This window comes from Chiloscyllium punctatum, chromosome 10 (assembly GCF_047496795.1).
Source record: "Chiloscyllium punctatum isolate Juve2018m chromosome 10, sChiPun1.3, whole genome shotgun sequence".
Taxonomy (NCBI): domain Eukaryota; kingdom Metazoa; phylum Chordata; class Chondrichthyes; order Orectolobiformes; family Hemiscylliidae; genus Chiloscyllium; species Chiloscyllium punctatum.
In genome coordinates this window covers 99,904,919-99,932,761 of record NC_092748.1, presented here as the reverse complement: position 1 = coordinate 99,932,761, position 27,843 = coordinate 99,904,919, and the positions used below count along the sequence as shown (strand labels likewise).

General features: G+C 42.6%; 1 protein-coding gene and 1 long non-coding RNA gene across 9 annotated transcripts in view; one reads left to right on the top strand and one right to left on the bottom strand.

Annotated features, from left to right (window-relative positions):
* Window positions 1-27,843, top strand: part of gli2a (GLI family zinc finger 2a) — a 400,256-nt gene that overhangs the window by 266,778 nt on the left and 105,635 nt on the right. For 6 of the 8 annotated variants that reach the window (XM_072579871.1, XM_072579867.1, XM_072579872.1 and 3 more), the window contains 2 exons: window positions 18,969-19,177; window positions 27,457-27,648. In XM_072579871.1, the coding sequence (XP_072435972.1) occupies window positions 18,969-19,177; window positions 27,457-27,648 (401 nt within the window). The remainder of the gene's footprint in view (window positions 1-18,968; window positions 19,178-27,456; window positions 27,649-27,843) is intronic. The other 2 variants (XM_072579873.1, XM_072579875.1) reach the window with 1 other exon arrangement.
* LOC140482403 (uncharacterized) lies at window positions 1,287-27,462 on the bottom strand. Its single transcript, XR_011961722.1, has 3 exons — window positions 27,179-27,462; window positions 12,357-12,475; window positions 1,287-1,522 (listed from the first exon to the last, which is right to left on the bottom strand). It is a non-coding gene; the product is annotated as an uncharacterized lncRNA (long non-coding RNA).

Here is a 27,843-nt window from a genome sequence, read left to right as displayed (position 1 = left end):
TGCAATGAGCGATGACACTTCCGTTCACTTGTAAGACAAAACATCTGTATACGTTAAAGAAAGGGACAGTATAGACAGAGACACACAGCTGTAATGCTGAATAACTGACCTGATCCATATCTAGATACTTTGATTTACATGATGAAGTCCCAAGATGAGTAACAGCCATCTGTGATTGCAGACCTCTGTACAACTTTGATGCCATTAGTGAGCTGACAAGGGAAATATGAAGTTGAGAAAGAGAATGAGTGACAGCCATGTAGATGCATCAAGTTGCTTCTGTGCCGGTGACCTGGAGTGAGGTGCGCAGGATGTGAATAGTGAGGGTAGTCAGCTATTTAAACTGGGGAGGGAGGAAGGCAGGTAATTAATTCACTGTTAGAAGTATGAAGCTATGGAATAACGGTCCTTACAGTAGTGCCAGGTAGAAGGTCGCTGGGCTGTCTGCTTTGAATATTTCACACAATGTAAACAGGCAAGATAATATCTGAAAGCAGATGCGTAAAGTCAGCCTGCACTGCAAAGTTAGTCTGGATAACCATGCAGGAAATTAGTTAGATATTTTATTTCTCAAATCCTGTAATGGCTTCATGAGAGACGGTGCAGTATTTAAAATATATTTATGTAAATCCATACTGAAGCACAATAAATGTGGAGGTAGTGTTATCTCATTCAAAATCTTGTAATCTTCTTCCACTGCGTAGCTCTCCCAAGCCTATGCCAAGTTAGCTACCCTGAATTGAGCTGGAAATGAAGATGCTGCCATTTTTGGGCAGTAGATGGGGAGAGGCTCATTTGAATTTATGTATTTGGTTGCCATTTTGGGTGCTTTCCTGGAATATGTGTATGAAAAGATCAAATTAAAGGCAAGGTTGGGCTTGGCTTTGATGGTCTGACAGTAAAATGGCCTCCTAATGCAGTGGCATGATCACGCATGCGAAATGCCACTCCATTGAGTCTGCATGTGTGGGAAGCTACACATCTAGGTGACAGAGGCAGTGAGGAAAACGAAGAAAGGTCATATCAAACGTGTGCCACAAGCCATTGCTTGATTAAATTGTTCCACCATCCTCCTCCCCCATATGTATTTCACAAAATAAGTGAGAATGTGATCTCAAAGATTCTCTGCCGCAATGCTTGTTCTCAATCGTTAGCAAACATTTAAGGCTGTCGGTAAACAGTGTTGTGGTTAGCCAGGATTTTAAAAAGCCTGATAAGAACCATAAATACGCTTGAAAAGATGTGTATTGAGCATTAAGGCTAATCTCTTTAATCAGATTGGCAAATATTTTAAATGCAGCATTTTAAACAGCAGCACTTCCCTTGCATCGATCAATCCACTCCATATTTTCGTAGCGATTAAACCTGTTATAGCAGCGTTTGTGTTTACTTTGTGTAATAGGCTGCCTTTTCTCACTCTAAATGCTGATCACTTTATGACTTCTAAGCAGTCATCGTGCAAATTTGACAGCGTTGGAGGCATAAGAACAATTACAAACAAACTGGAAGGATGCAGCAGTACCTGTGGAGAGAAGCAGAATGAACATTTCAGGTCAATGACCACTCATTTTGTTTTCATTCCTTGTTCCAACCTCTGTAACATCCTCTCATCCTGATGATTCCTACATTCAAAATCTGTTTGGCTACTTGAGCATCTCCATTTTTCTGTTTTGCCACCATTAGCAGCTTTGCCTTCACCTGCCTGGACCATATTCTCAGTGATGCTGTTCCTAACCCTCTCCCCCTTTCTATCCACCTGTCTCGATTTTAAGATATTCCTTAAAAGAAAGGACCGCTATAAAAATGTATCAGTCAGACTTTTGAGCCTGTTCTGATATTCACTCCAACAATGCTGGAGGTCTGGGTTATATCACCTTTCACACACTTGCCTAAAAGCAAAACCACTCTCTCGGTTTTAAAACATTCCGTTGACACAAGTTAATCTTAACAGATTATCAATCTGTTTCTGTGGTGGCGCTGGGGAGGAGTTGGAGGGGCAGATTTCACAGTACTACCATCCTTTGTTTAAACAAGTATTTTTTTGTCATCACTCCTGAATGGTCTAGATCCAGGTTTAAGGTGAAAACAAAAAAAAATTGAAACCACAGCGGGTCAGGGAGCATCCATGGAGAGAGAGTAGGCTAATGTTTCGAGTCTAGATAACGTTTCGTTAGAGCCTGGGCTCAGAAGAGCTCTGATGAAGAGTCATCCAGATTTGAACTGTTAGCTTGCTCTCTCTCCATGGATACTGCCTGACCCGTTGTGGTTTCCAGCAATTTTTGTTCTTAGTACAGATTTCAGCAGCTGCAGTAATTTGCTTCCACTTTGAAGTGACACTTTCTGCACTTCCCCACCAAAGTGAATTCGTTTCTGTCTGTCTACCTGCTTGAAATCCCTTAATCATCCTTAACATCTAAATTAGATCACTCTTTAAACTTCGTTCCTCAAAGGAATAGGAGTTTAGTCTATGCAACCTGTCCTTGCATACATCGTCTCATGCAGATGAATCTGCAACACATGCATTCCCAAAGAATGGTGCAGTATCTATAGTCATTGAAGGCAGCACTACACACTTGCTTTAACTGGAGCTCTGTACTGTTGGAACATCATTTCCACTCCTCAGTATTGCAGCCCTCTTGACTTAAAGCCTTAAAATCCAACAGCTTTGTTTTAAGTTTTAGGCTTTATTTTTGGCTAGACTGTTATTCCTTTGTCTAAATAACTGCGTGGGGATTAATATCAAATTTTGTCTGAGAATGCTGCATGAAAGCATCCTGGAACACTGCACTGTTTTAAAGATGCTATATAAATACAATTTGGAGATGCCAATGTTGGACAGTTAAAAATCACACAACACCAGGAGCGTTCGGAAAGCTAGTGCTTCCAGTTAAACCTGTTGGATTATAACCTGGTGTTGTGTGATTTTTAACTATATAAATACAGTTGTTGTTGGGTTGCCGCAACAAGTGTCGAGATCAGGAACCCATGTCCACAAAAAGCCAGTGTAAAAATACCCAATTATGTGTAAATTTGCCGAGACCAACTAAGCCCAAGATTCTATGGATGCTTCTGGGGACAATTGAAGGTGTAATATGGGCATTTTTGGAATTTATTGGAACATTGAGATTTCATTTTATCATCTTCCATTTTGAACCTCTTTTACACAAGATATAGATTTGTTTAATTTTAAAATAAAAACTACACTTGCAATATCTCTATGTTACATAGCTTTGCTATTTGACTTAAAGTGAATCTTATTTGAACAGACTGGAAATATTGAAACATTTAAATGTGTGAATGAAGTATGCAGTGATGCAGATTGCCATTAAAGCTTGCCATTTTACTTATGGTACTGTGTGTTTTAGCTTCCGTTTTAAAGCCTTCTTGTGTTGCATTTACTCTAAGAGGAACAAAAGTCAGTTTAGCAAATGGCTCAAAAACCTTTTTGAAACCTGATGTGCGAATGGGCTGTTACCTCAATATTAGGAGTTGGTCCAAGCCAAGAATTCACATCAGGCTGCAAATCCAACCTTTGTGAGAACAGGAAGATTGTTACCTCGATTAGGACTGGGAACTCGGTCTTGCCCTGGGGTGAGAGCCAGAACTGGCTAATTCACTCATGCATAGGAGGATTGCAGTTGGCAGACAGGTTGGCTTGTTTCTCTGTAGTCACGGTGAATACTCAGTGTAGACCTCAGGCACCTGCAGGACGTGTTGCAGGCCTTCATTATACTTTGAAGAGGACGAGGAGCTTACGCAATGGAAGCGATCAGATAAAGAAAACATTCCACTCACAAGGCGGTTTCCTTTGAGAGGTGTCTACTGCCAATAACTTAATTAAGGCTTCTTCCTGTCCTGTCATTCATAAAACCGCCACTGTACAACAGCAGTGAATCTCATTCATAAGATTCGCACTGGAGGGTGGCAAGGATCTCAAAGTGAGTGAGACAAGTATTATTGAATGGCTAATTGTGTAGCAGACAGTGCCTGTAGAATAAGGTGAAAGGAGCAGTTTAGCAAGAGCAAGGATCAGCATTTGTTGCTCTGTGTGCAATGCTCTCATAAAAAAAGAGAGGAAGGTCACCAAGTTGGCAGTCAGATTTTGACAAATTAAAAGCTGTGTATTTTCTTGTTGCTTTTGTTCCTTTGCCTTTCTCCCTATCTCTGAGTATTAGCTTGTATCATCGATAGTGAGAATTCAAGAAGCCCCCTTTTTAGTCTATTCTGCACTCCCTTTCTCAATGGGCATAGCCTTTCAGAGCATGTGCACCCTGGCTGTTGGGTAGACAAGGGACTGTCAGTGTACAAAGCACTTCAATTGTCAAATTTATTGTGCTCATTTCTGTAAAAATTTCATTTCATTTTCCCATTGCCAGACTAGATTCTCCGTGCCAAATCAAACAACAGCAGGAAATAAAATGGCAGAAACCTGGCAGAGTGCCATTTTTTTGGGTAAATTAAGCATTTCTGAATCAAAGAACTCTTATTCCAATCGGAAAAAGAAGGCCGCAATTTATCATTGGCAATTATTTTCCATTAAACATTTATTCAGTTTTTTTTAAAGAAAATGGATGGGTTACAGCAATTGGTTCCTACTCTACTTGTTCATAACATGTGCAATCGATCTATGAATTTGGTTGAAGGCTGCATTTTAATACAAAAAATATTCATCCCTGTGGAAACTTGGTCTTGAAAGTGCAAATGTTCAAAGGATCATGCCGATGGGTGATATACCCACAGGCCACCACACTACTTAGAGATCAAAATGGTCATAGATTTGGTCCATGGCTTTAACTGAGCCGTACTCATCTCGGCAAGATGCCATTTGTGATGATGCAATTACATTCAGTGTCTTGGGGTAGTGGGAGGTTTTGGGACCAGGGAAATCAGCCAGGATTAAGGCTCTTGAAAAAGGTGTCAGAGATAGGAACCCTAACAACATTTAAGAAACACCATAACACATAAGGTTACGGGCCAAGCGACGGATGGCATGATTAGAGTAGATGACCATCACGAACACAATGGGCCAAAGGGCCTCTTTCTGTGTTGCAAAACCCAATTATCATTGATCTTAAAGCATTACCAAATCTAATCATTCCATCATTGGTGGCCATACAATCAGGGCTAGAGTTCCTTGCCTTAACCTCTGACGTCTTTTAAAATTCTTCTGGAAACCTGTCCAGCTGCCTGGTGTGGCCTTATATAGTGTGGTGTCTCATTTTGATTCTCAGGAATGTTGTAAAGCCCCTTGCAATCACAGGATCAATACTACTCAGAAACAGGCTCTTTGACCTATCAAATCAATAGCTCCCTGCAAGAGTAATTCGCTTAATCTGTCTCACCCACCTTATTCCTGGAGCTGTGCAGATATTTTCTGTTCAGAAACTATCCATTTCGATTTGTAAAGTCCCAATTGACTCTTTCTCCAATCCGTTGTCAGACATTTTAGATCATAATCACTTGCATGTGTAAAAAATACTTATTTTCATTGCTTTATTTTGCCTTTTAAATAAAGAAATATCATCTAGTTCTAGACTTTCTACCAATGGAACAGTTTCTCTCTACCTGTTTTGTCCAGACTTCCCATGACTGAGAACGATTAAATCTTCTCTCAACCTTCTCCAAAGGGAACAGACCCAAGTTCCTAATCTTTCTATACAACTGATGTCCCTCTAGCACCCTCTCTGCTGTCATAGAGTCATCAAGATGTACAGTGCGGAAACAGACCCTTCAGTCCATGCCGACCAGATATCCCAATGTAAGCAAGTCCCACCTGCCAGCACCCAGCCCATACCCCTCCAAACCCTTCCTATTCATATACCCATCCAAATGCCTCTTAGATGTTGCAATTGTACCTGCCTCCACCACTTCATCTGGCAGCTCATTCCACACACGTACCACCCTCTGCATGAAAACGTTGCCCTTTAGGTCTCTTTTATATCTTTCCCCTCTCACCCTAAACCTATGCCCTCTAGTTCTGGACTCCCTGACCCCATGGAAAAGACTTTGCCTATTTACCCTATCCATGCTCCTCATAATTTTGTAAACCTATATAAGGACACCCCTCAGCCTCCAACACTTCAGGGAAAACAGCCCCAGCTTGTTCAGCCTCTCCCTATTGCTCAAATCTTCCAACCCTGGCAACATCTTTGTAAATCTTTTCTGAATCCTTTCAAGTTTCACAACATCTTTCCGAGAGGAAGGAGACCAGAAGTGCATGCAGTATTCCAACAGTGGCCTAACCAATGTCCTGTACAGCCGCAACATGACCTCCCAACTCCTGTAGTCAATACTCTGACCAATTAAGGAAAGCATACCAAACACCTTCTTCACTATCCTATCTACCTGAGACTCCACTTTCAAGGAGCTATGAACCTACACTCTAAGGTCTCTTTGTTCAGCAATACAACCTAGGACCTTACCATTAAGTGTATAAATCCTGCTAAGATTTGCTTTCCCAAAATGCAGCACCTTGCATTTATCTGAATTAAACACCATCTGCCACTTCTCAGCCCATTGGCCCATCTGGTCAAGATCCTGTTGTAATCTGAGGTAACCCTCTTCGCTGTCCACTACACCTCCAATTTTGGTGTCATCTGCAAACTTACTAACTGTACCTCTTATTCTCGCATTCAAATCATTTATGTAAATGACAAAAAGTAGAGGACCCAGCACCGATCCTTGTGGCACTCCAACTGGTCACAGGCCTCCAGTCTGAAAAACAACCCTCCACCACCACCCTCTGTCTTCTACCTTTGAGCCAGTTCTGTATCCAAATGGCTAGTTCTCCCTGTATTCCATGAGATCTAACCTTGCTAATCAGTCTCCCATGGGGAACCTTGTTGAACGCCTTACTGAAGTCCATACAGATCACATCTACCACTCTGCCTTCATCAATCCTCTTTGTTACTTCTTCAAAAAACTCAATCAAGTTTGTGAGACATGATTTCCCATGCACAAAGCCATGTTGACTATCCATAATCAGTCCTTGCCTTTCCAAATACATGTACATCCTGTCCCTCAGGATTTCCTCCAACAACTTGCCCACCACTGAGGTCAGGCTCACCGGTCTATAGTTCCCTGGCTTGACTTTATCACCCTTTTTAAACAGTGGCTCCACATTTTCCAACCTCCAGTCTTCTGGCACCTCACCTGTGACTATCGGTGATACAAATATCTCAGCAAGAGGCCCAGCAATCACTTCTCTAGCTTCCCACAGAGTTCTCGGGTACACCTGATCAGGATTTATCCACCTTTAACCGTTTCAAGACATCCAGCACTTCCTCCTCTGTAATCTGGACGTTTTGCAAGATGTCACCATCTATTTCCCTACAGTCTATATCTTCCATATCCTTTTCACAGTAAATACTGATGCAAAATATTCATTTAGTATCTCCCCCATTTTCTGCGGCTTCACACAAAGGCCACCTTGCTGATCTTTGAGGGGCCCTATTCTCTCCCTAGTTACCCTTTTGTCCTTAATATATTTGTAAAAACCCTTTGGATTCTCCTTTATTCTATTTGCCAAAGCTATCTCATGTCCCCTTTTTGCCCTCCTGATTTCCTTCTTAAGTATAATCCTATTTTCTTTATACTCTTCTAAGGATTCACTCGATCTATCCTGTCTATACCTGATATATGCTTTCTTCTATTTCTTAACCAAACCCTCAATTTCTTTATGTTATTACAGAAGACGTTTGTTAGCTTCCAGCTTCTTCTCATACTTTTCCTTTGATTTTTTTTCAATTCCCTTCTAATCCTTCTAGATATTTTAAAATCAAACAATTTAAGACATGCTATGACATACCCCTGGAACAGGTGGGATTTGAATCTAGCCCATCTGGCCCAGAGGCAGGGACACCACCACTATGTCACAGGAGCTCCTTCCTTTTTCCCTTCTAAACTGAGCCTGATTGTCAATTGTATTATCCATCCAAGATGTGCTCCCTTTTGCTGCTTTAACCTACTCTGTCATCATGTAGGAGAAAGTGAGGACTGCAGATTCCGGAAGATCAGAGTCCAGAGCGTGGTGCTGGAAAAGCACAGCCGACCAGGCTGTGAGGTAATGAGGTCAGGTAATGAGTCATTCCTGATGAAGAGCTTATACCCGAAACATCAATTCTCCTGCTCTTTGGATGCTGCCTCACCTGCTGTGTTTTTCCAGCACCATGCTCTCAACTCTATCATCATGTAGGCAGTTTCAGATTTATTTGGTCTACTTATTCCTATGTATCAATGTACGTTGACTATAGCCCATTATGCAACCGATATCTCAGTCTGAGTTTTTTCAAATTCACTCGTGGGATGCTGTCATTGCTGGCTGGGCCCGCATTTATTGTCCGTACCTAGTTGTCCTTGAGATCTTGAGCTGCTTTCTCGAACCGCTGCAGTCCATCTGCTGGGGGTTGACCCATGCCGTTAGGCAGGGAATTCCAAGATTTTGCCTCAATGACATTGACGGAATGGCGATATATTTCCAGGTCAAGATGGTGAGTGGTTTGGAGAGGAACTTGCACATGCAGTGTTCCCATGGATCTGCTGCCGTCAGCTTTCTAGAGAAAATGGCCATGGGTTTGGAAGGAGAATCCACATCACCCTGGAAGGTTTTATTATGGTAGAGGTGCAATGTAAGTATGCACCACTACCATAACTGTAAATACTAAAAATATGTAGCAGGTTTTACCACTTCTGAGGCATGAGCTCATGTTTCAAGCTGTTGTCTTATCATCAGTTAATTAACCCGAACTGTTACTACTGTTTCTCTGATTCTTCAAACACTGGCAGACCTGCTGTGTATTTCCAACATTTTCTGATTTAATTTCAGATCATCAACATCCACAATATTTTGCATTTATTAGTATGTTGGACACCAGTTGAGAGGGTGTTAGTCTGAACCAGGCTTGTCGTCACTCTGATGCCTTGCCCTGATCAAAAAAACATTCAGGGATAAAAATTAATCAGTGTCATTTTCTGAGTGATCTGATCATAGCTGTTGCTATGGGAGGTAGAATGCAAGCATAATGCTGCCTCCTTATTTCTCTGATTGTGGTACAGTATTGCTCGGAGTGGAACCAGTGTTCCTGGCTACCTGAGCATCCACCAAGGAAATAAGCAGCATTCTCTTATCATGTATTCAACAGCTTACACTTCTTCAAGACAGTCTGTCCCTCTTAAAAGGAACCTTCACAGAAGGTCACTACTGAATACTATTTCTGTGATTCTTAAATTGGAAAATGGATCATCAAGACACTGAGAGTGTTTCCAAGTCCACTGATGGGCTAGAGGCTTTATCCGTTTAGGTGAGAAAGAGACATGCTGAGGTATATTGTTGGAGGCACACAAGGCTCCCTCCACAAGGTGAATTCCCAATGTCTGTCTCACGAACCTGACAGTGGTGCCACAAGACGTCTAGTGACCTCATGTCGGGATGCAGATTCAGTGAATGCTTCCATAAACACATCTGACTCACCATACCACCAAAGTCCTATAAAGCCCAATTCACTACGTGCCCTTCACTTGTGCATTGGCACTCAGGAACTCATGTCTCTCATCCAGATACGCCGTCAGGCAGTCACAGATTCCAAAGATATCAATCTCAAATTCAGTTCCACATATGGAAAATTATAGGCCAATTAGCCTAACCTCGGTTGTTGGTAAAATTCTAGAATCCATCATTAAGGATGAGGTTTCTAAATTCTTAGAAGAGCAGAGTCTGATTAGAACAAGTCAACATGGATTTAGTAAGGGGAGATCATGCCTGAGAAACCTGTTGGAATCCTTTGAAGAGGTGACAAGTAGGTTAGACCAGGGAAACCCAGTGGATGTGGTCTATCTAGACTTCCAAATGGCCTTTGATAAGGTGCCACACGGGAGGCTGCTGAGGAAGGTGAGGGCCCATGGTGTTCGCGGTGAGCTACTGGGGTGGATTGAGGATTGGCTGTCTGACAGAAGGCAGAGAGTTGGGATAAAAGGTTCTTTTTCGGAATGGCAGCCGGTGACGAGCGGTGTCCCGCAGGGTTCAGTGTTGGGGCCACAGCTGTTCGCATTATATATTAATGATCTGGATGAAGGGACTGGGGGCATTCTAGCGAAGTTTGCAGATGATACGAAGTTAGGTGGACAGGCAGGTTGTACTGAGGAAGTGGGGAGGCTACCAAAGGATCTAGACAATTTAGGAGAGTGGTCCAGGAAATGGCTGATGGAATTCAACGTGAACAAATGCGAGGTCTTGCACTTTGGCAAAAAGAATAAAAGCATAGACTACTTTCTAAACGGTGAGAAAATTCGTAAAGCCAAAGTACAGAGGGATCTGGGAGTGCTAGTCGAGGATTCTGTAAAGGTCAACATGCAGGTTGAGTCCGTGATTAAGAAAGCGAATGCAATGTTGTCACTTGTCTCAAGAGGGTTGGAATATAAAAGCACTGTTGTGCTACTGAAACTTTATAAAGCTCTGGTTAGGCCCCATTTGGAGTACTGTGTCCAGTTTTGGTCCCCACACCTCAGGAAGGACATACTGGCACTGGAACGTGTCCAGCGGAGATTCACACGGATGATCCCTGGAATGGTTGGTCTAACATATGAGGAACGGCTGAGGATCCTGGGATTGTATTCATTGGAGTTTAGAAGATTAAGGGGAGATCTAATAGAGACGTACAAGATAATACATGGCTTGGAAAGGGTGGACGCTAGGAAATTGTTTCCGTTAGGTGAGGAGACTAGGACCCGTGGACACAGCCTTAAAATTAGAGGGGGTTAATTCAGAACAGAAATGCGGAGACATTTCTTCAGCCAGAGAGTGGTGGGCCTGTGGAATTCATTGCCTCAGAGTGCAGTGGAAGCCGGGACACTAAATGTCTTCAAGACAGAGATTGATAGATTCTTGTTGTCTCGAGGAATTAAGGGCTACGGGGAGAATGCGGGTAAGTGGAGTTGAAATGCCCATCAGCCATAATTGAATGGCGGAGTGACTCGATGGGCCGAATGGCCTTACTTCCACTCCTATGTCTTATGGTCTTATATCTGCAGCTCTTCAGCTTTCGCAGAACATCATCAAAGCTCAGTGCAACAAAATTGCTGATAGTAATTCCTCTCTCTTGTAGGTGGCACACAATAGAAGGGAGAGGGAGCAATGCAGAAGTAATGGGGGAATAAGAACCCTATTGAATAGATTGTTCTCTGCCTCATGTTGTGACAAACCCCATGGCAGTCTGGCATCACTACGATTGCTGAAGATGTTGGTATGTTCATGCCTTAGGAGGAGAAAGTGAGGACTGCAGATGCTGGAGATCAAAGCTGAAAATGTGTTGCTGGAAAAGCACAGCAGGTCAGGCAGCATCCAAGGAACAGGAGAATCGACGTTCCGGGCATAAGCCCTTCTTCAGGAATCTACTGCAAATCCTCTTACAAGGATGCCTTCCTTGAAGAAGCTCTCTTCCTCCGATTCCTGAAGAAGGGCTTATGCCCGAAACGTCGATTCACCTATTGCTTGGATGCTGCCTGACCTGCTGCGCTTTTTCAGCAACACATTTTCAGCTATGTTCATGCCTTTTGCTCATTCTCGACTCACAGTTCACAATCGTGCTATAACTTGTCATCATGGGCAAGCTGCCCCACCCTGATTTCCTGGCACCCAGCCTTGCCCTTTCTGATTTCCAACTGACCCAGATAATGCTCACTTAATTGTTAGAGGCTGATTGAGGTTTTCGAATCAGGCTGCAGATTTTTCAAAGGCAACAGGGGGCGGTGCAGCTTCCTGCAGTGATCGGGGCCCTGGGGCTAGCAATAAGACAGGCTGAGAGGATCCTGAGCTTAACTACAGTCCAGCACTGCCCAGTGATGGCCTGGCCATCAGATCAATTGTTAAAGAGAGGAAATCTCTATTTCGCTGCACGCCATCTCCTGATATATCAGTGTTGACATCCTGCTGTTACCTGAGCTGCAAGTCCTTCTATTCGCCTTCCAAGTTCAAGTTCTCAATGGAATGGTGAGGCCACTTTGAGCTTTAAGTGACCACCCACACAATGACTGTTTCCAACATACTGCAGGTTTCTCAACCTTCACTTTGACTCTGTCAATTGGCTCCTGACCCACGCAGGAAAAGCCTATAGTCTTTGAAGGATAGTAAGCAAGTGTGTTGAATGGAGCTGTTTGTTCCAAACTCTCAAATAGAGCGGCGATTAAATGATGCTAAGACAGCACTCACTGAGAGCCTTCTGGCACATGCAAGGTACATTTGACTTAAGCATGAGGTCTGGTGTTGGACTTGTTGAGGCCACAGTCTCCTCAGCACCATCTCTAGTGGATTTCTATACCAATATAGTCAAGGTTTACATATGAGGAACCATTCGTAGGTTTACCTGTCATTCCTGATGAAGGGCTTTTTCTTGCTCCTCGGATGCCACCTGACCTGCTGTGCTTTTCCAGCACCACTCTAATCTTGACTCTAATCTCCAGCATCTGCAAAACCCACCTCCGGCTAGGGATTTGTAGAAGCAGATATGAAGAAAGGGAGAATTAGCAAGTGCAGGAACAGGAGAAGATATTTCAAAAGCTGTTTGAAGTTTCTCATTTCCATTGACTGTTCTCAGTTCATTTATTCCCTTTTCTTTCATTCTTGGCCTTGGACACTTTTGTTTTAATTTTATTTTCCATGGTTCTACAGTTACAACGGCTAAGCAGGTTTTGCTGACAGTTTATTTCAAACAAAAGTCTATTTCCCTGTTTAATCCCTATGAATGTGGCTGCTGCCTGCTTGTTTCTGTTTGTAATTGTGTGGCATATTGTGGAAACACGGAAATCCCAGACTCAGAACAGACCCCACCTCAAACACTGATCCCTTCCTGACATATACTGCTGCAGCACTATCTGCTTAGTTTAAAATTGTGGCTGGAATCTTTCAGTTTTTTTTATCAACACATAGACTTATATGCCTATAAGATGGCAGTGCTGTCCTCTAGAAACTGTACTGCACAGTCACAGGACAGTGATTTTATGTTAGTATCAAACTCACAAGTCAAGTTTGTGTGCATCGAGAAACTTCTTTAACTCCCTAATAGACAGCATTACCTAATTTTACCTCTAACTCTGATCTAATAGTTTACACTGTGTGAGCTACAATATTAACAAGCTTAGGCTTGTGCCTGTGAGCTTCTGATATGATCAAAGGGAGGGTCCTGGCACATATTAAACAGAGTAAATGAAGGCTCTTCGGAATTGATATCACATAATTCTGTTCCATCTATTCTGACCAAGGGCACCCTGATGTCTTACCTTGCTGAGAAAAAGCTGTCAGGGTGATGTGGGGGTGACATGGTGGTTCAGTGGTTAGCACTGCTGCCTCACAGTGTTAGGAACTGGTGTTCAGTTCTACCCTTGGGCGACAGACTGTGTGGAGTTTGCATGTTCACCTCATATCTCCACCAGGAGCTCTGGTTTCCTCTCACGATCCAAAGATGTGCAGGTTAGGTAGTTTGGCCATGCTAAATTACCCCGTAGTGTTCAGGGATGTGTAGGTTCGGTGCATAGGAAATGGGAGGTGGGTCTGGGTGGAATGCCCTTTGGTGGGTTGGTGTAGACTCGTTGGGCTGAATGGCCTGCTTCCACACTGTAGACATTCTGTGAATCTATTTTTGAAAAATAGACAGTGTTTTGCTCTGGCAATTTTTGTCAGCACATGTGTAAGTTATTCCCAAATTTTAGAAAAATTACTTTTCAAATGTCTTGAGTACATCTGTCCTTGCTCTCCTTCTCTTCTTCTAGGATTGGCTGTTAATAGGATGCTGGAAGTCTCCTGAAACTGGCTCACATTTATTTTGTACTCCGCATTTTAAAGCAGGGGATGGGGTGGCGGAGGGGAGAGATTGGAATTTATAAGTGGTAAGATTAGAATCACAGCTGGACAATTGGTCAGGTAACATGATGTATATGGAGCATGATTCAAACGCAAAGGCTGAAGCAAAAAAAAGGACTCGCTTTTATTTGAACAACTGCAGCTAGCTGTGACTAATGGTACTTTCCCATTTAAACCCGAAGACCAAGGTCAGCGTACAACCACTTCATTCACCAGCTCATTTAAATCTGCTGTTTTCCATCTTACTTTGGTACCAGAGAAATGGCAGCTTTAGCTGGGAATTGGCATCAGCTCCAGGTGTTTTTTTTTTAACCAGGTCCACTTCTGCCTGACGGCTCACACGCAATGTCGATGTTTTAACAACTGAGAGTAGCAATGGACGGAGGATCTTGCACTGCTTCTTAAAAACCCAACGTTGGGGGAAAAATCTTTAATGGGCAGCACAGTGGCTCAGTGGTTAGCACTGCTGCCTCACAGCGCCAGGGACACGGGTTCAATTCTCACCTCGGGTGACTGTCTGAATGGAGTTTGCACATTCTCCCCATGTCTATGTGAATTTCCTCCCACAGTCCAAAGGTGTGCAGGGTAGGTGAATTGGCCATGATAAATTGCCCATGGTGTTCAGGTATGTGTAGATTAGCTGCATTAATCAGGGGAAAATGTAGAGCAATAGGGTCGGGGAGTGGGTCTGGGTGGGTTACTCTTCAGAGGGTCAGTGTGGACTTGTTGGACCGAAGGGTCTGTTGTCACACTGTAGGGTTTCTATTCTGTTCTATGGGTACTGTGGCTAGAGCTCTCACCTCTGAATCAGAAGGTTGTGGGTTTGAATCACATAATCCAGGCAATTTAATTGTAGAGTTGAGAGGGTGCTTCACTGTTGGAGGTGCCTTCTTAACAATGAGGCATTACACTGAGTTCTAGTCTGCCTGGATTCAAGTGGAAGTAAGAGATTGTGGCACTGTTTAAAGTGTAGTGAAGATGTCTCCCAGTATCCTGGTCAATGTTTACCCTTGAACCAACACCACCAAACTGAATTATTTATCTTATTGATGCTTTTTGACCCTTGGCTGTGCATAGATTGACTATTGTGTTGGTCTGCTTTTCAACAATAACTATTGTCCTCGAGTAATTCATTGGCTTTGAAGTGTTTGACACATCATCAGGATGTGAAAGGCAGTATATTAATGCCAATTTGCTCCAAGTTTGTGAAACGTTTGTAACCTTTTTAAAGTTGTGCATTGGTGTAATACAAGGGCAGAAACTTTCAGCTTTGTCATTCTCATTTTGGACCCTGGCTACAACTTGGTTCAACTAAACATGATATCCAAGTTAAGATGCACTGTTGCAAAAAGAGGCAGGAAGCTATTCCAATCTATTAACTGTGAATTGCTTTCTCAAGGGAAACTCAAATACACATCACCCAAGAAGTAGGAACATTAACCCAAGGAAAGGGTAAAGCTGTCTGATCATTTCGATCAGGTTCCATTAGCTGTGGAGGTGGTGTGTATCTTTCTGCATGATCAAGCGGTGAATTTTAGTGATTCTGCTACCTGTTGCTTTTGAAATCCTTCTTGTCAGGTTGATAAATGAGGTGTTTCGGTGAATTAGTTCAGCTGAACTTTTCAGACCCTATGTTTGCCACACATCAGCTACAACCAGATCAGACATGGGGTGCTGAAAACTTCTGTTTATTTTAAGGTCCTGCCTTTCAGATTTCGTCATCTTTTCTTCTGAAAATGCAACAACAACAATAAAAAAGGAGGAATTTTTGTGGCGCCCCAGATGCAGAGACAGATGTCCCAAGGCAGAGTTGGATGGCCATTATGAATACTGAGCCAGAGTGGGGGCGATATTGGGGGAGGGTGGGTAAATTATCAAGAAGCGCAGGCAATAAGTTGGATTTTAAGGAGCATGCTTCCAAAGAGCAGAAGACGGGGCAGTGGCAGGCCATGCTAGAGAGAAAATCCCAGAGTGGAGCAGAAGGAACAGCTGATAGTATTGAATTGAAGGAGAATGTCTTAAAGACCAGATCAGAGAAATGGAGGCAAGATGGTGAGTAGGTGTGTAGGCAGCACTGAAGCAGGTTACAAAAATAGAGGGAGAACAAGACCATAACCTGATTTAAATATAAGAAAGATCATTTAAATTGGAGCCTTTGAGGGCCAGGATGTCGGCTTGGAGGGATCAGGGAATGAACAAATAAGTCTTGGTGCTGTCCAGAATAAGAGCATCATATTTTTCAGACAATTGTGGTTCCCAACAGGCAGAAACAGAATGGCCATTCTTGGCACTGGAAGTGACGAAGACATGGGTGATGGTTTCAGCGGTAGATGGCCTGAAATGGAGTTGTCAACGGAGGTGACATTGGGTATTCTTTAATGTTAGAGGGTATTTTTAGCGCTCCTGGGCAGTCTGACTGGCTGCTGAGGGAAATAGAGTTGATCGCTAAGATTCCAAATTTGCAGTGGTGGCTGAAGCTGGATGTTTCAATCTTACCACTGTTTAAGGAAAACAGAATGCTGGACTAACCATCTAATGGAGGAAGTGGAGCAGTTGAGACAGTAGTGCTGGGTGTTGTCAGCATCTCTGAGGAAACTGACCCTGTGTCTTTGGGGAACACAGGTTAACACATCAATGAAAATGAGGATGGCACCACGAATACATAGATAGGTGGAGAAGTGCTGACTAGAATTGGATGGGTCAAAATACAACCAATTAAGAATAGGGTTGGGCAACTGGTGACAGCACTTGGAAGGGGATAGTGTCATTAATCATGTCAACGGCTGCAGAGATCTCAAGGTGTAATCATGTCCTGTGGTGTTAGTCCCAGCAGTTCATCTTATTTATGATTTTGATTCAGATATGTGATGGTAACAGAAACTCAATGACGTAGTAATTAGGTAGAACAGTTAGCCACAAGATAGAGGATTAAAGTTCAACAGCAGTATAGAAATCCCACAGTGTAGTATCGAGGGATAGTCGCAGTGCCTAAAATGGCATCCTTCAAATAAGATGTTAAAGTGAGGATTTGTATGGTTCACCTGGTAAATCATTGACAACATTTTAAAAAAGCATGGAGCATTCTTCCCTCCTTCATATCATTGAGATGGAAAAACTAGGAGCAGAAATCAGCCATTTGGCCATTCGAGTGCTCTATCACTCAGTATGACTTTAGAGAACGACATTATAAATTACAATGCTAGTATTGAAAATAAAAGGAAAAAACTTCAATGCCAATTTTAAGCTAATTTATCAAATGGGAACAGAAAAGAATTGAGTGGCATACCCAAATCAAACCCACCCAGTCCTATCAGATAGAGGCTGCATATCTCAATATGATCATGAGTAATCATCTAACTCAGTGCCTTAACCCTGCTTTCCCCCTTTGATCCATTTATCCCTAAGAACCATCGCCAAAGCAGATCCTGCTGAGATGAAAATAACTAGTGTCTACCTACATGTCAACAATATTGCAATATATGATGTTCCCTCACACAACTCCGCAAGATGTGAAAAGATCCCATTTAATTTCAAAGTCCTTCCTTTAACCTAATCCATCTGGTAGGAATGGGTGGGTTTGAGTTGGGCTTCCCACTCAACTCTTCCCTGCTCCCACTGGGCGTGTTAAGTTAAAATTGGCATTGAAGTCTTTTTATTTTATTTCCAATAACAGCAGTGTAATTTATAAAGTTGTTCTCCAAAATCAGGCCAGAGATCCCTCTCGTTTGGGACAACATCCAAACCAATTTTTAATCAAGACTTAACACTTACTTTCATTACATTTAATTCAAGTTAATCAACACTCGATGTGCTGGTATTATTTTCTTCCTTTTCTCCCTCTGAGTTACCCCTCTCCTTCCCTCTTTTAGCAAAATACCTTATCCACCAGGGGACAATTGACCTGCTTAGAATATCCTGTCACTTCCAGAATCACTAGAACCAGCATTAAAAAGTTGTCAAGGGAGACCTATATGGTCTTGTCTTCTGTTTAATAGTGGGAGGACGGGTGGCACATGGGTCCAACTCATAAATGAAGCTCATTGTTTAGTGTGCCATCATTTGAGCTTGTCTCTTCCCACCCAAGGCAATATCTTAAGGTGTTATGAAGATTTTCCATGCATTCCTGGAGTAAAATGTACTTTTATCACCATGGAGTGTGGTAGCTGAGGGGGAGATGTTGCTGGTGTTGGTTAGCTCTTTCCAATCTCCAACATTTGTCCAGTTAAGTTGCGAGGAATGTCAAGGATTCATAAGGTCCGCATTAGCCTCAGAAAGATAGCAATGATAAAATACTGAGCTTTGTCTCAGATTACCAGCTGCTTTGAATCAAAACGCACAATGTAGGTATGAATTTATTCAGTTATATCACAGCGGAAACTCAGCCTCCTGTCAACTTAGGGAGAAGCAGCTGAGCTCCAGTTTTATGATGAATTCAGACCTGAGTTATAACTCGGAGTCTTGCTCCCTCCCACTTTGACCAGCTTTGTGTCATAGTGCACAAGAATGATCATATGAGATTTACCAAGATGTTGCCAGGTATGGAAGCTTTGAATTATGAAGAAAGGTTTGATAGGCTGGGACCTTTCTTCACTGGAACATAAAACATTGAGGGGGGCCTCATAGAGGTTTATAAAATCATGAGTGGTATAGATCAGGTTAATGGTAGGTATCTTTACCTGAGCATGGGGGTTTGTAAGACTAGAGGGCACGTTTTTAAGGCGAGAAGAGAGAGGACATGAGGGACAAATGTTTTACACAGAGGTGGTTCACATGTGGATTAAACTTCCTGAGGAAGTGGTGGATGCGGATACAGTTGCAATATTTAAAAGACATTTGGATAATTACATGAATAGGAAAAGTTTGGAGAGATATAGGCCAGGAGCAGGCATATGGGACTAGTTTGGTTTGGGATATGTTTGGCATGGACTGGTTGGACCACAGGCTCTATTTCAGTGCTGTATGACTCTATGTCCGAGCTCAAAGCAGGGTTGAATATAAATGTTCACATCAAATGCACTTCCGATCAACAGACTCAGATGGCCAGCTGCACGCTTCTCAATGGGAATGCAGATAGAAAGTTGCCTGAACTTTCAAACATTTTGTGCTTCTCTTTCCTCAGGCCTCCTGCCTTGACTGGAAGCCCTGTCTTCTCCGACATCTCCCTCATTAGGCTGTCTCCTCATCGGAATCCAGCAGCCACGGGCGAGTCTCCTTTCAGCCCTCCCCATCCTTATGTCAACCCCCACATGGAGCATTACCTGAGGACCATGCATGGTAGCCCCACGCTCTCCATGATCTCAGCTGCAAGAGGCTTGAGTCCAGCTGATGGTAAGTCTGTCTGTGTTCTTCACTTGCATGCTTTTGCCAGTGAAGAGTTGTATTTATGCGACATCTTTTGCTATGGTAAAACACCCCAAGGCACTTTGCAGGAATACCTTTCAACAAAGTTTCACATCAGGTCCAATGCCTCCTGTTATTGCAAACATCATCTCCATGTTCACTCTATCCAGGCCTCTCAGTATTCTATAAGTTTCAGTCAAATCAGCCCCTCATCCTTCAAAATTCTAAGTTCTTCAGATGTCAAGCCTTTCATTCCTGGGATCATACTTGTGAACTTTCTCTCAACACCCTCATATACCAACATATCCTTCCTTAGATACGGGGCCCAAAACTGCTCATAAATTCCAAATGAGGTCTGAGCAGACCCTTATACAGTCTTAACAGTCCCTGCTCTTGTATTGTAGCCCTCTTGAAATTAACGCTAACATTGCACTTTCAATTTTGTCATCAGTAAAGTGATGGGAAGGGTCTCAACAGTGCTATCCAGCAGCACCTGCTCAGTGATGCCCAGTTTGGGTTCTGCCAGGGCCACTCAGCTCCTGACCTCATTACTGCCTTGTTTCAAACATGGACAAAAGAATTGAATTATAGAGGTGAGGTGAGAGTGACAGCCCTTGGACATCAAGGCTGCATTTGATCGAGTGTGGCATCAGGGAGCTCTAGCAAAACTGGAATCAATGGGAATTTTGGGGTGGGCAGGGGAACTCTTAGCTTGTTGGAGTGATACCTAGCACAAGTAAATATGTCTGTGGCTGTTAGAAGTCACTCATCACAGCCCAAGGATATCACTGCAGAGGTCTTCAGCTGCTTTACCAATGACCTTCCCTCCATTTTATGGCCAGAAGTGGGGATGTTAAGCATAATTTCGATACTCCTCAAATATTGAAACAGTCGATGTCCAAATGCAGCAAGACCTGAACAACACCCAGATTTGGACTGAGCTGGTCAAAAGTTTGGAATGGATAGAATGAATGACTCCCCAAATCCTGTCCACCATCTAAAGCCACAAGTAAGGAATGTGATGGAGTGCTGCCTACTTTCTGGGATATGTGCAATCCCAACAACACAAGAAGCTGAACACCATCCAGGACAATGAAAATCACACAAGCAGTTGAAACAGAGTGAGGAACATCCTGAGTGACTTTTTGATTTTGATTTGATCTAATATTGTCACATGTACTGAGACACAGCATTGTTTCATGTGCTAACCAAACAAATGATACCTTGCTTACGTGCTTCAGGGTAATAGAATAGAATGCAGAACATAGTGTTACAGCTGCAGAGGAAGTATAGAGGAAGATCAGCTCTAATATATGAGAGGTCCGTTCATAAGTCTGATGACAGCCGAGAAAAAGCTGTTGTTAAATCTGTTGGTACACGTATTCAAACTTTTGTATCTTCTGCCTGATGGAAAGGAGTGTAATCAGGATGGGAGCGCGTTTTTCTGGGAATTTGGCACACCATAGAAATTTGGTGCAGAGGAAAAGAGTTGGTTTGCTTTGTTTTGTTTTGATTGAGAAAATAAATCAAACAGTGACAACACAGGAAAGTAATGTGTTGATTGCTTGGTGATTTTAAAAAAAATGTATTTTTTGGAAGAAAGGAGTAAATGAGAAACAGGAATACTGTAGAAGTTAGGACCTATAATAATAAAGTAATATAAGTAAGCAAAGTGGGGCAAGGAATGTACAGGAAGCATAAGGGAAGTAAGTTAATATTCTTATACATGTATAGTTAGTAACTTCTTTTTGAAAAAAAGTGACTAAGGAGCTTAAAGGAAGTCATGGCTGCAAACCTCACACCCATGATATGTTCCTCTTGTGTAATAAAAATCAAGGAAGCTTCAGGTGTCCCGAGTGATCGATGTTGGAAGTGTGTCCAGCTGCAGCTGCTGACTAACCACATTTTAGAGCTGGAGCTGTGGGTGAATTTACTGTGGAGTGTCATTTGTAATACTGAGCATCTAATGGACAGCACATTCACTGAGATGGTCACACATCACATCATAGATCAAAATGGAACAGGTGGTAAAGGCATAGGTGACCACCAGACAGTAATGGAAGGCAGGTAGTGCAGGAATCCCCGATTGCCATCCTCCCTTTGAACAGTTCTACCATTTTGGAAACTGTGCGGGTGAAAGCAGTGGCAGCCAATTTCACGATACCAGGGTTGGTCTCCTGCACAAGGGAGAAGGAAGAAAGTAAGGGATTTGAATGTAAGTGGAACAGATAGGTGTTTCTGCAGGTGAAAACGACACTCCAGGATGTATGCTGCCTTTCAGATGCCATGGTCAGGATGCAGGGCATTCTTAAGGGGGAGGGCAAACAGAGATCATGGTACATATTGTTATCAGTGACACTGGTAGAAAAAGGGACATGGTCCCAGAAGTGGAATTTAAGGAACAAGGAAGTAAATTAAAGAACAGGTACTCAAAAGCTAGCCTTCTTTGGACTATTTCCAGTGCTATGTGTGAGTGAGTATAGAAGTAGGAGGTTGGCCCAGATGAATATGTGGCTAGAGAGATGGTGCAGGTGGGAGGGTTTAGATTTCTGAACTTTATGACATTTTGGGGGTGGGGGGAGCAGTGGGACCCGTACAATGTGGATGGGTTGCATCCAAACCAAAATGGGACCAGCATCCTTGTTACTGCTGTTGGAGAGGGGGTTATACTAACTTAGAAGGGGTAGGATCCTGAGTCAAGGTTCAGCATGGGGAAGATAAACAGCCAAAATTAGAAAAGACAGCAAAGGAATCAAGACGACAGAGAAATTATAGGCGAGTTAAGGCACAAATGAATTTGGCATGGTCAGATGGCATTTATTTTAATGCAAAGAATCTGACAAATGTGGCAAATGAGTTGAGGGCATATATTGAAACATTGCTATCACTGAGATGTGATTGAGACAGTATTGGCAGCTCAATGTTCTAGAATATAGGGTTTTCTGGAAAGGCAGAGAAGGAGATTAATAGAGGAGGAAGGTGTCGCAATATTGACGAGGGAATCAATTACACTAGTAAGGAGGATTGATACCTTAGAAAGCTCGTCAAATGAAGTCAAGGGCAGAACTTAAATACCAAAGAGGAGCAGTCACATTGCTGGGAGTTTACTCTCAGCCTCCAAAAGTCCAAGAGAAGTTGAAGAGCAGATATGTAAAATGTCAAATGTCAAAGAAGTGTTAAACTAATAGGATATTATAGGAATCCCAATATTAGCTGGGATAATCATAGTGTGAAAGGGTTAAAGGGAATGAAATTCTCAAAATGTATCCAGGACCGCTTTAAGCCGGTACAGAAGAGGCCTTATAATAGATGGAGCAGTCCTGAACTTAATTTGAGGGAATGTAGCAGGGCAGGTGACTGAATTATCGGAGAAGTTGTGTTTTGTAGACCAGGGTAGGCCTGAAATCATTGTTCTAAACTAGTGAGAGGCTGATTTTCATAATGTTCAGTATGATTTAGCCAGATTGGACTGGGAACAGATACTTTTAGGTGAGTCTGTGTCAGAACAATAGGACACATTTAGGAAGGAAATAGGGATTGTACAGGTTTAACATATTCTTATCAAGACAAAGTATGGGGCAGGGGCAGGAAATGCTGGATATCAGGGGTGGGATATGGAGGTAAAGACCATAACACCATAAGACATAGGAGTGGAAGTAAGGCCATTCAGCCCATCGAGTCCACTCTGCCAATTAATCATGACTGATGGGCATTTCAATTCCACTTACCCGCACTCTCCCCATAGTCCTTAATTCCTCAAGAATTTATCAAACTCTGCCTTGAAGACATTTAACGTCCCGGCCTCCACTGCACTTTGTGACAATGAATTCCACAGGCCCACCACTCTCTGGCTGAAGAAATATTTCCTCATTTCTGTTTTAAATTGACCCCCTCTAATTTTAAGGCAGTGCCCACAGGTCCTAATCTCGCCGACTAACAGAAACAAATTCCCAGCGTCCACCCTTTCTAAGCCATGCATTATCTTGTAAGTTTCTATTAGATCTCCCCTCAACCTTCTAAACTCTAATAAATACAATCCCAGGATCCTCAGCCATTTGTAGGCCTACCATTCCAGGGATCATCTGTGTAAATCTCCGCTGGACATGCTCCAATGCCAGTATGTCCTACCTGTGGTGTGGGACCCAAAATTGGACACCGTATTCTAAATGGGGCCTAACTAGAGTTTTATGAAGTCTCAGAGGCTTATGGCACATTCCAAGGGCCCAAAACAACATAAGCCGTGGAAGAGTACAAAATGTGCAACAGAAAATTAAAAAGGAAATTAGGAGAACAAAAAGAAGGTATGAAAGAATAATGACAAGTAAAATAAAGGAAAATCCTAAGTTAATTTACATTAAGGGTAAGAAGATAATTAGGAAAAGAGTAAGGCCCATTAGGAGCTCCAGCAGTAATTTGTACTTGGAGTTAGAAGTTTCAGTAATTTTCTCAATGAATACCTTGTGATGGTGTTCACCAGTGAGAAGGATGATGTGGGTATAGAAATCAGGGAGAAGGACTGTGATCTGACATAGACAGAGAGGAGATCCGAGTGTCCGGCAGGCTGGAACATAGATATATCTTCAGGACCGGATGAAATGTACCCTGGGCTGTTGAGTGACGAATTAGCAGAGGCGTTGGCAATAATTTTCAATTCTTCTCAAGGAAGAGACTTGCCAGAAGATTGAAAGATAGCCAGTGTCGTACTATTATTTAAAAAAGGGAGCAAGGAGTCAGCCTAACCTCAGTGAGGGGGAAACGGTTGGATGCAATTCTGAGGGATAGCATTAATCTGCACATGGAGAGGCAGGGATAAACCAAGAATAGTCAGCTTGGTTTTGTTAAGGAAAGGTCACGTCTGGCCAATTTGATTTAATTTTTTGAAGAGGTAACCGGATGTGTAGGCAAGGGCAATGGATTCGATGTTATCTACTTGGATTTCAGTAAGGCTTTGATAAGGTCGCTCATGGAACACTGATGGTGAAGATAAGAGTCCAGGGGATTCAAGGAAATTTGGCAAATAGGATCCGCATTTGGCTGAGTGGCAGGAATTAGAGGGTGATGATTGAGGGGTGTTTTTGTGACTGGAAGTCTATATCCAGTGGGGTTCAGTGGGGATCACTCACCATTGGGGCCTTGCTGTTTGTGGTTTAGGTAAACAAGTTAGAATTCAATGTAGGACGGTTGATCAGTAAATTCACAGATGATACGAAAATTGGTGGAGTCAGAGACTTACAGCATGGAAACAGACCCTTTGGTGCAACCAGTCCATGCCAAGCCATACTATAATCCCAAACTAAACTAGGCCCACCTGCCTGCTCCTGGCCCACATCCCTTCAAACCTTTCCTATTCATGTACTTACCTAAGTGTCTTTTAAACATAACTGTGCCCATGTCCTCCATTTCCTCAAGAAGTCCATTCCACACATGAATTGACTTCTGTGTAAAACATTTCCTTCTAATGTCTTTTTAAAATCTCTCTCCTCTCAGCTTAAAAATCTGCCCCCAAGTCTTGAAATCCCCCAGGCTGGTCAGATGGGCTGGACAGTGGCAAAAGGAATTGAATCCACTTTTGTATGAGGTGATGCCTTGGGCAGGACAAGCAAGGAAAGGGAACGCATGATGAATAGTCGAACTCTGGGAGGCACCAAGGATCAGAGGGACCTCGGTGTGCATGTACACCAGTCCCTTAAGATAACATGACAAGTGGATAAAGTGGTTAAGAAGGCACATGGGATACTTGCCTTTATTACAAGGCATAGAGTTTAAGAGCATGGAGGTTATGCTGGAGGTTGTTGGGCCACAGCTAGAGTATTGGAGGGGGTCATGTCTGAGACATTTAATATTATGAGTAGCATGGATAGAATGGACAGGGATCAGTGACCGGGGATATAGATTTAAGGTACAGGGCAGAAGGTTTGAAGGAGATGATAAAAAAGTCTTTTTCACCCAGAGAGTGGTATGAATCTGGAACTCACTGCCTGTAAGGGTGGTAGAGGCAGAAAGCTTCATAACATTTAAGTAGCATTGAGATGTGCATTTGCGATACCAAGGCAAACAAAGCTATGGGCCACATTCCAGAAAGTGGGATCAGAATGGTCAGGTCATTCTTTTGACTGTTGCACACTTAATGGGCAGAAGTCCCTATTTTTGTGCTGTTGACCTCTGTGCCTCTACGACAAAACAGCCCACTGGATTGGCACCACAAGCACTCAGTCCCTCCAACGCAAACTGCAGTGTGTACCGATGCATTCCAGAAATTCATCAAGGATTCTTGGACAGCACCTTCCTAATTCATAACTACATACATCTAGAAGAACAAAGAGAGCAGGTACAGAGGAACCTCAGTTACCCAAAGGACACGGTGGGGAGTATTTCGTTCAGTTAATCGAATACCAGGTAATCGAATGCCGAATGACATAGATAGCCAAGCATCGAGACCTTATGATCGTGTTCGGATAATGCGTAATTCGGTTAATCGATTGCCGGATAATTAAGATTCCTCCGTACATGAGAATATCACCTCCTGCAAGTTCATCTGAGTCATTCACCATCCTGATGTGGAAGGATATTGCTGTTCCTCCACTGTCACTAGTTCAAAATCCTGGAATTCCCTCCCTGATGGCACTGTTGTTGTATTTACATCAAATGGACTAACCACTCAATGACAATAACTCCTGGCCCAACCAATGGCACCTATATCGCATGAGTGAATAAAACAAAAAGGCAACGAAGGTTTGGATGAAATGAAACTTTATGGAAACCAAAACATTGGACAGAGACCAGGACTGTCCAGGAAAAGCAAAACCAACGGAAAGATGGTTTGACAACAGGCAAACTAAAGGAAGGACAGTATTAAGTGATGTTAATTACTTCTCAAGATATCCTGTCCAAGATACAAAGTACATGTATCATAAAAGGCAGCGTCAGGTGTTATTTATAGAGCTGATTTAATTTTGTGTGTCAGGTATGAGCTAAAATGATGGTCATTTTACAATCATCAATGTTTGTTTTGATTTAGTATATTGGCTCCTGAGTTTGATGAAATGCATGGATGCAAACAGCAAATCGGAGCTTTATTCTCCTTTCTGTCTAAGTCCTGTTCCCTAAGTAATCATTGTAAAGCTTTAATTGTTCAGTAAAAGAGTGTTCTTACACACACAGGAGAATTTATTGCATTAAACACAGGCAAAAATTTAACAATCATTTTGTGTCATGGCTAATTATAATAAAATGGAACTGCAAACTGAGAACTCCCAAAATATTAACTTCAAGCTTTTATTGCACAGAGGTGCAAAGTTGATAACAGGTCATTAATTAAGTAAGATACCTGCTGAAAGGCTAAATGGTAATAATAAAGACAGGTCACAAAATTGTGACAAAACAAGTGGAGTAGAAAATAATTTGATATAGATTCACAAAGGCTACGCTGATTCAGGAAAGTGTGTGAAATTTAACCCCTTGAATACTGAGTGTTCAGTGTAATATTCAAAATATGGATCTGTAAAACTATCTTCTGAAGTTTCAAGTGCTATTAATTGTTCCATTAGTAATGCACCAGTGAGGTTAAATCGTTATCTTGGTCTGCACAATTAAACCGATTAGTCAGTCACCAATGTAAGGGTTAAGGTTGTCTTACTACATCAAGAGAAATAGAGCAGACGCACCGGAACTCTCAAGCTTTTCTAAATGAATGAAAACATTGGGTGTCTTGTTGTGTCTTGTTGGAGGTGGAAGTTCTGTCAGAAAGTTACTCCAATCCCTCGGGCGGGTTAAAGCTTCACAGCCAAACTGGGTAAATTCAACCAGTAAGTTTGAGGAACATACGTATATTGTGTAATGTAATATTGCATTACAGCGTACCTGAGAAAGGGTCTGAGTGAACTTGTGTGTGTCAGTATATATGGGACTGGACATGTGCCTGCTTTTGATGAATAAAAGTCACACTTACTGACTTTAGACTGGCGTGGCCATGATTCCAAGTGTTCGTACCTTTTACTGCTGTGATTTATTTTCGCTCTCTCTCTGTCTTCGTGCCTGAAGTCATTCGATGCAGCCAGGGTTTGTTTATGAGTTTGAGGAAACACTGGAATGTGGAGGCCCCAGCTCACTGAGCTCTGTTCTACACAAACACGCCCAAACTACCGTCACTGAGCAGCGGGGATAGCTTCCATCTGGGTAGCAGAGGGATGTCTGACGTCAGTGCAGAAAAATCACAAAGGTTTTTCTTTGCAACTTTAGGAACGGGTATCTTGTTTTCTGCCCTGCAGTTCCTCATGAGCACTTGAAGGACAGAGGTCTGTTTAGCCTGCCTCCTCCCCCACCAGGAGCTAATCCAGCTGAATACTATCATCAAATGACTCTAATGGCCAGTCATCGAAGCCCGTATGGTGACATCCTGATGCAGACCAGTGGAACAGGCAGTGCGACGCACATCACAGATTACATCAACCCTGTGGACAGTAAGTACAGTTGGACTTCCTCGTTTTCTCTTTTTGTATCCCTCAGATCAGGAAGCTGGGTGCAGGAGCATAGTTTCTGAAGGAAAGTTGCTTTGAAAAGAGTGCGGTTCTGATTGTCAGTGTTAACCCTTTGAGTGCTGTGTGCCTGCCCTGCTGTGTAAATGATGCCCTGCGCATGATATCCCAACCACACCA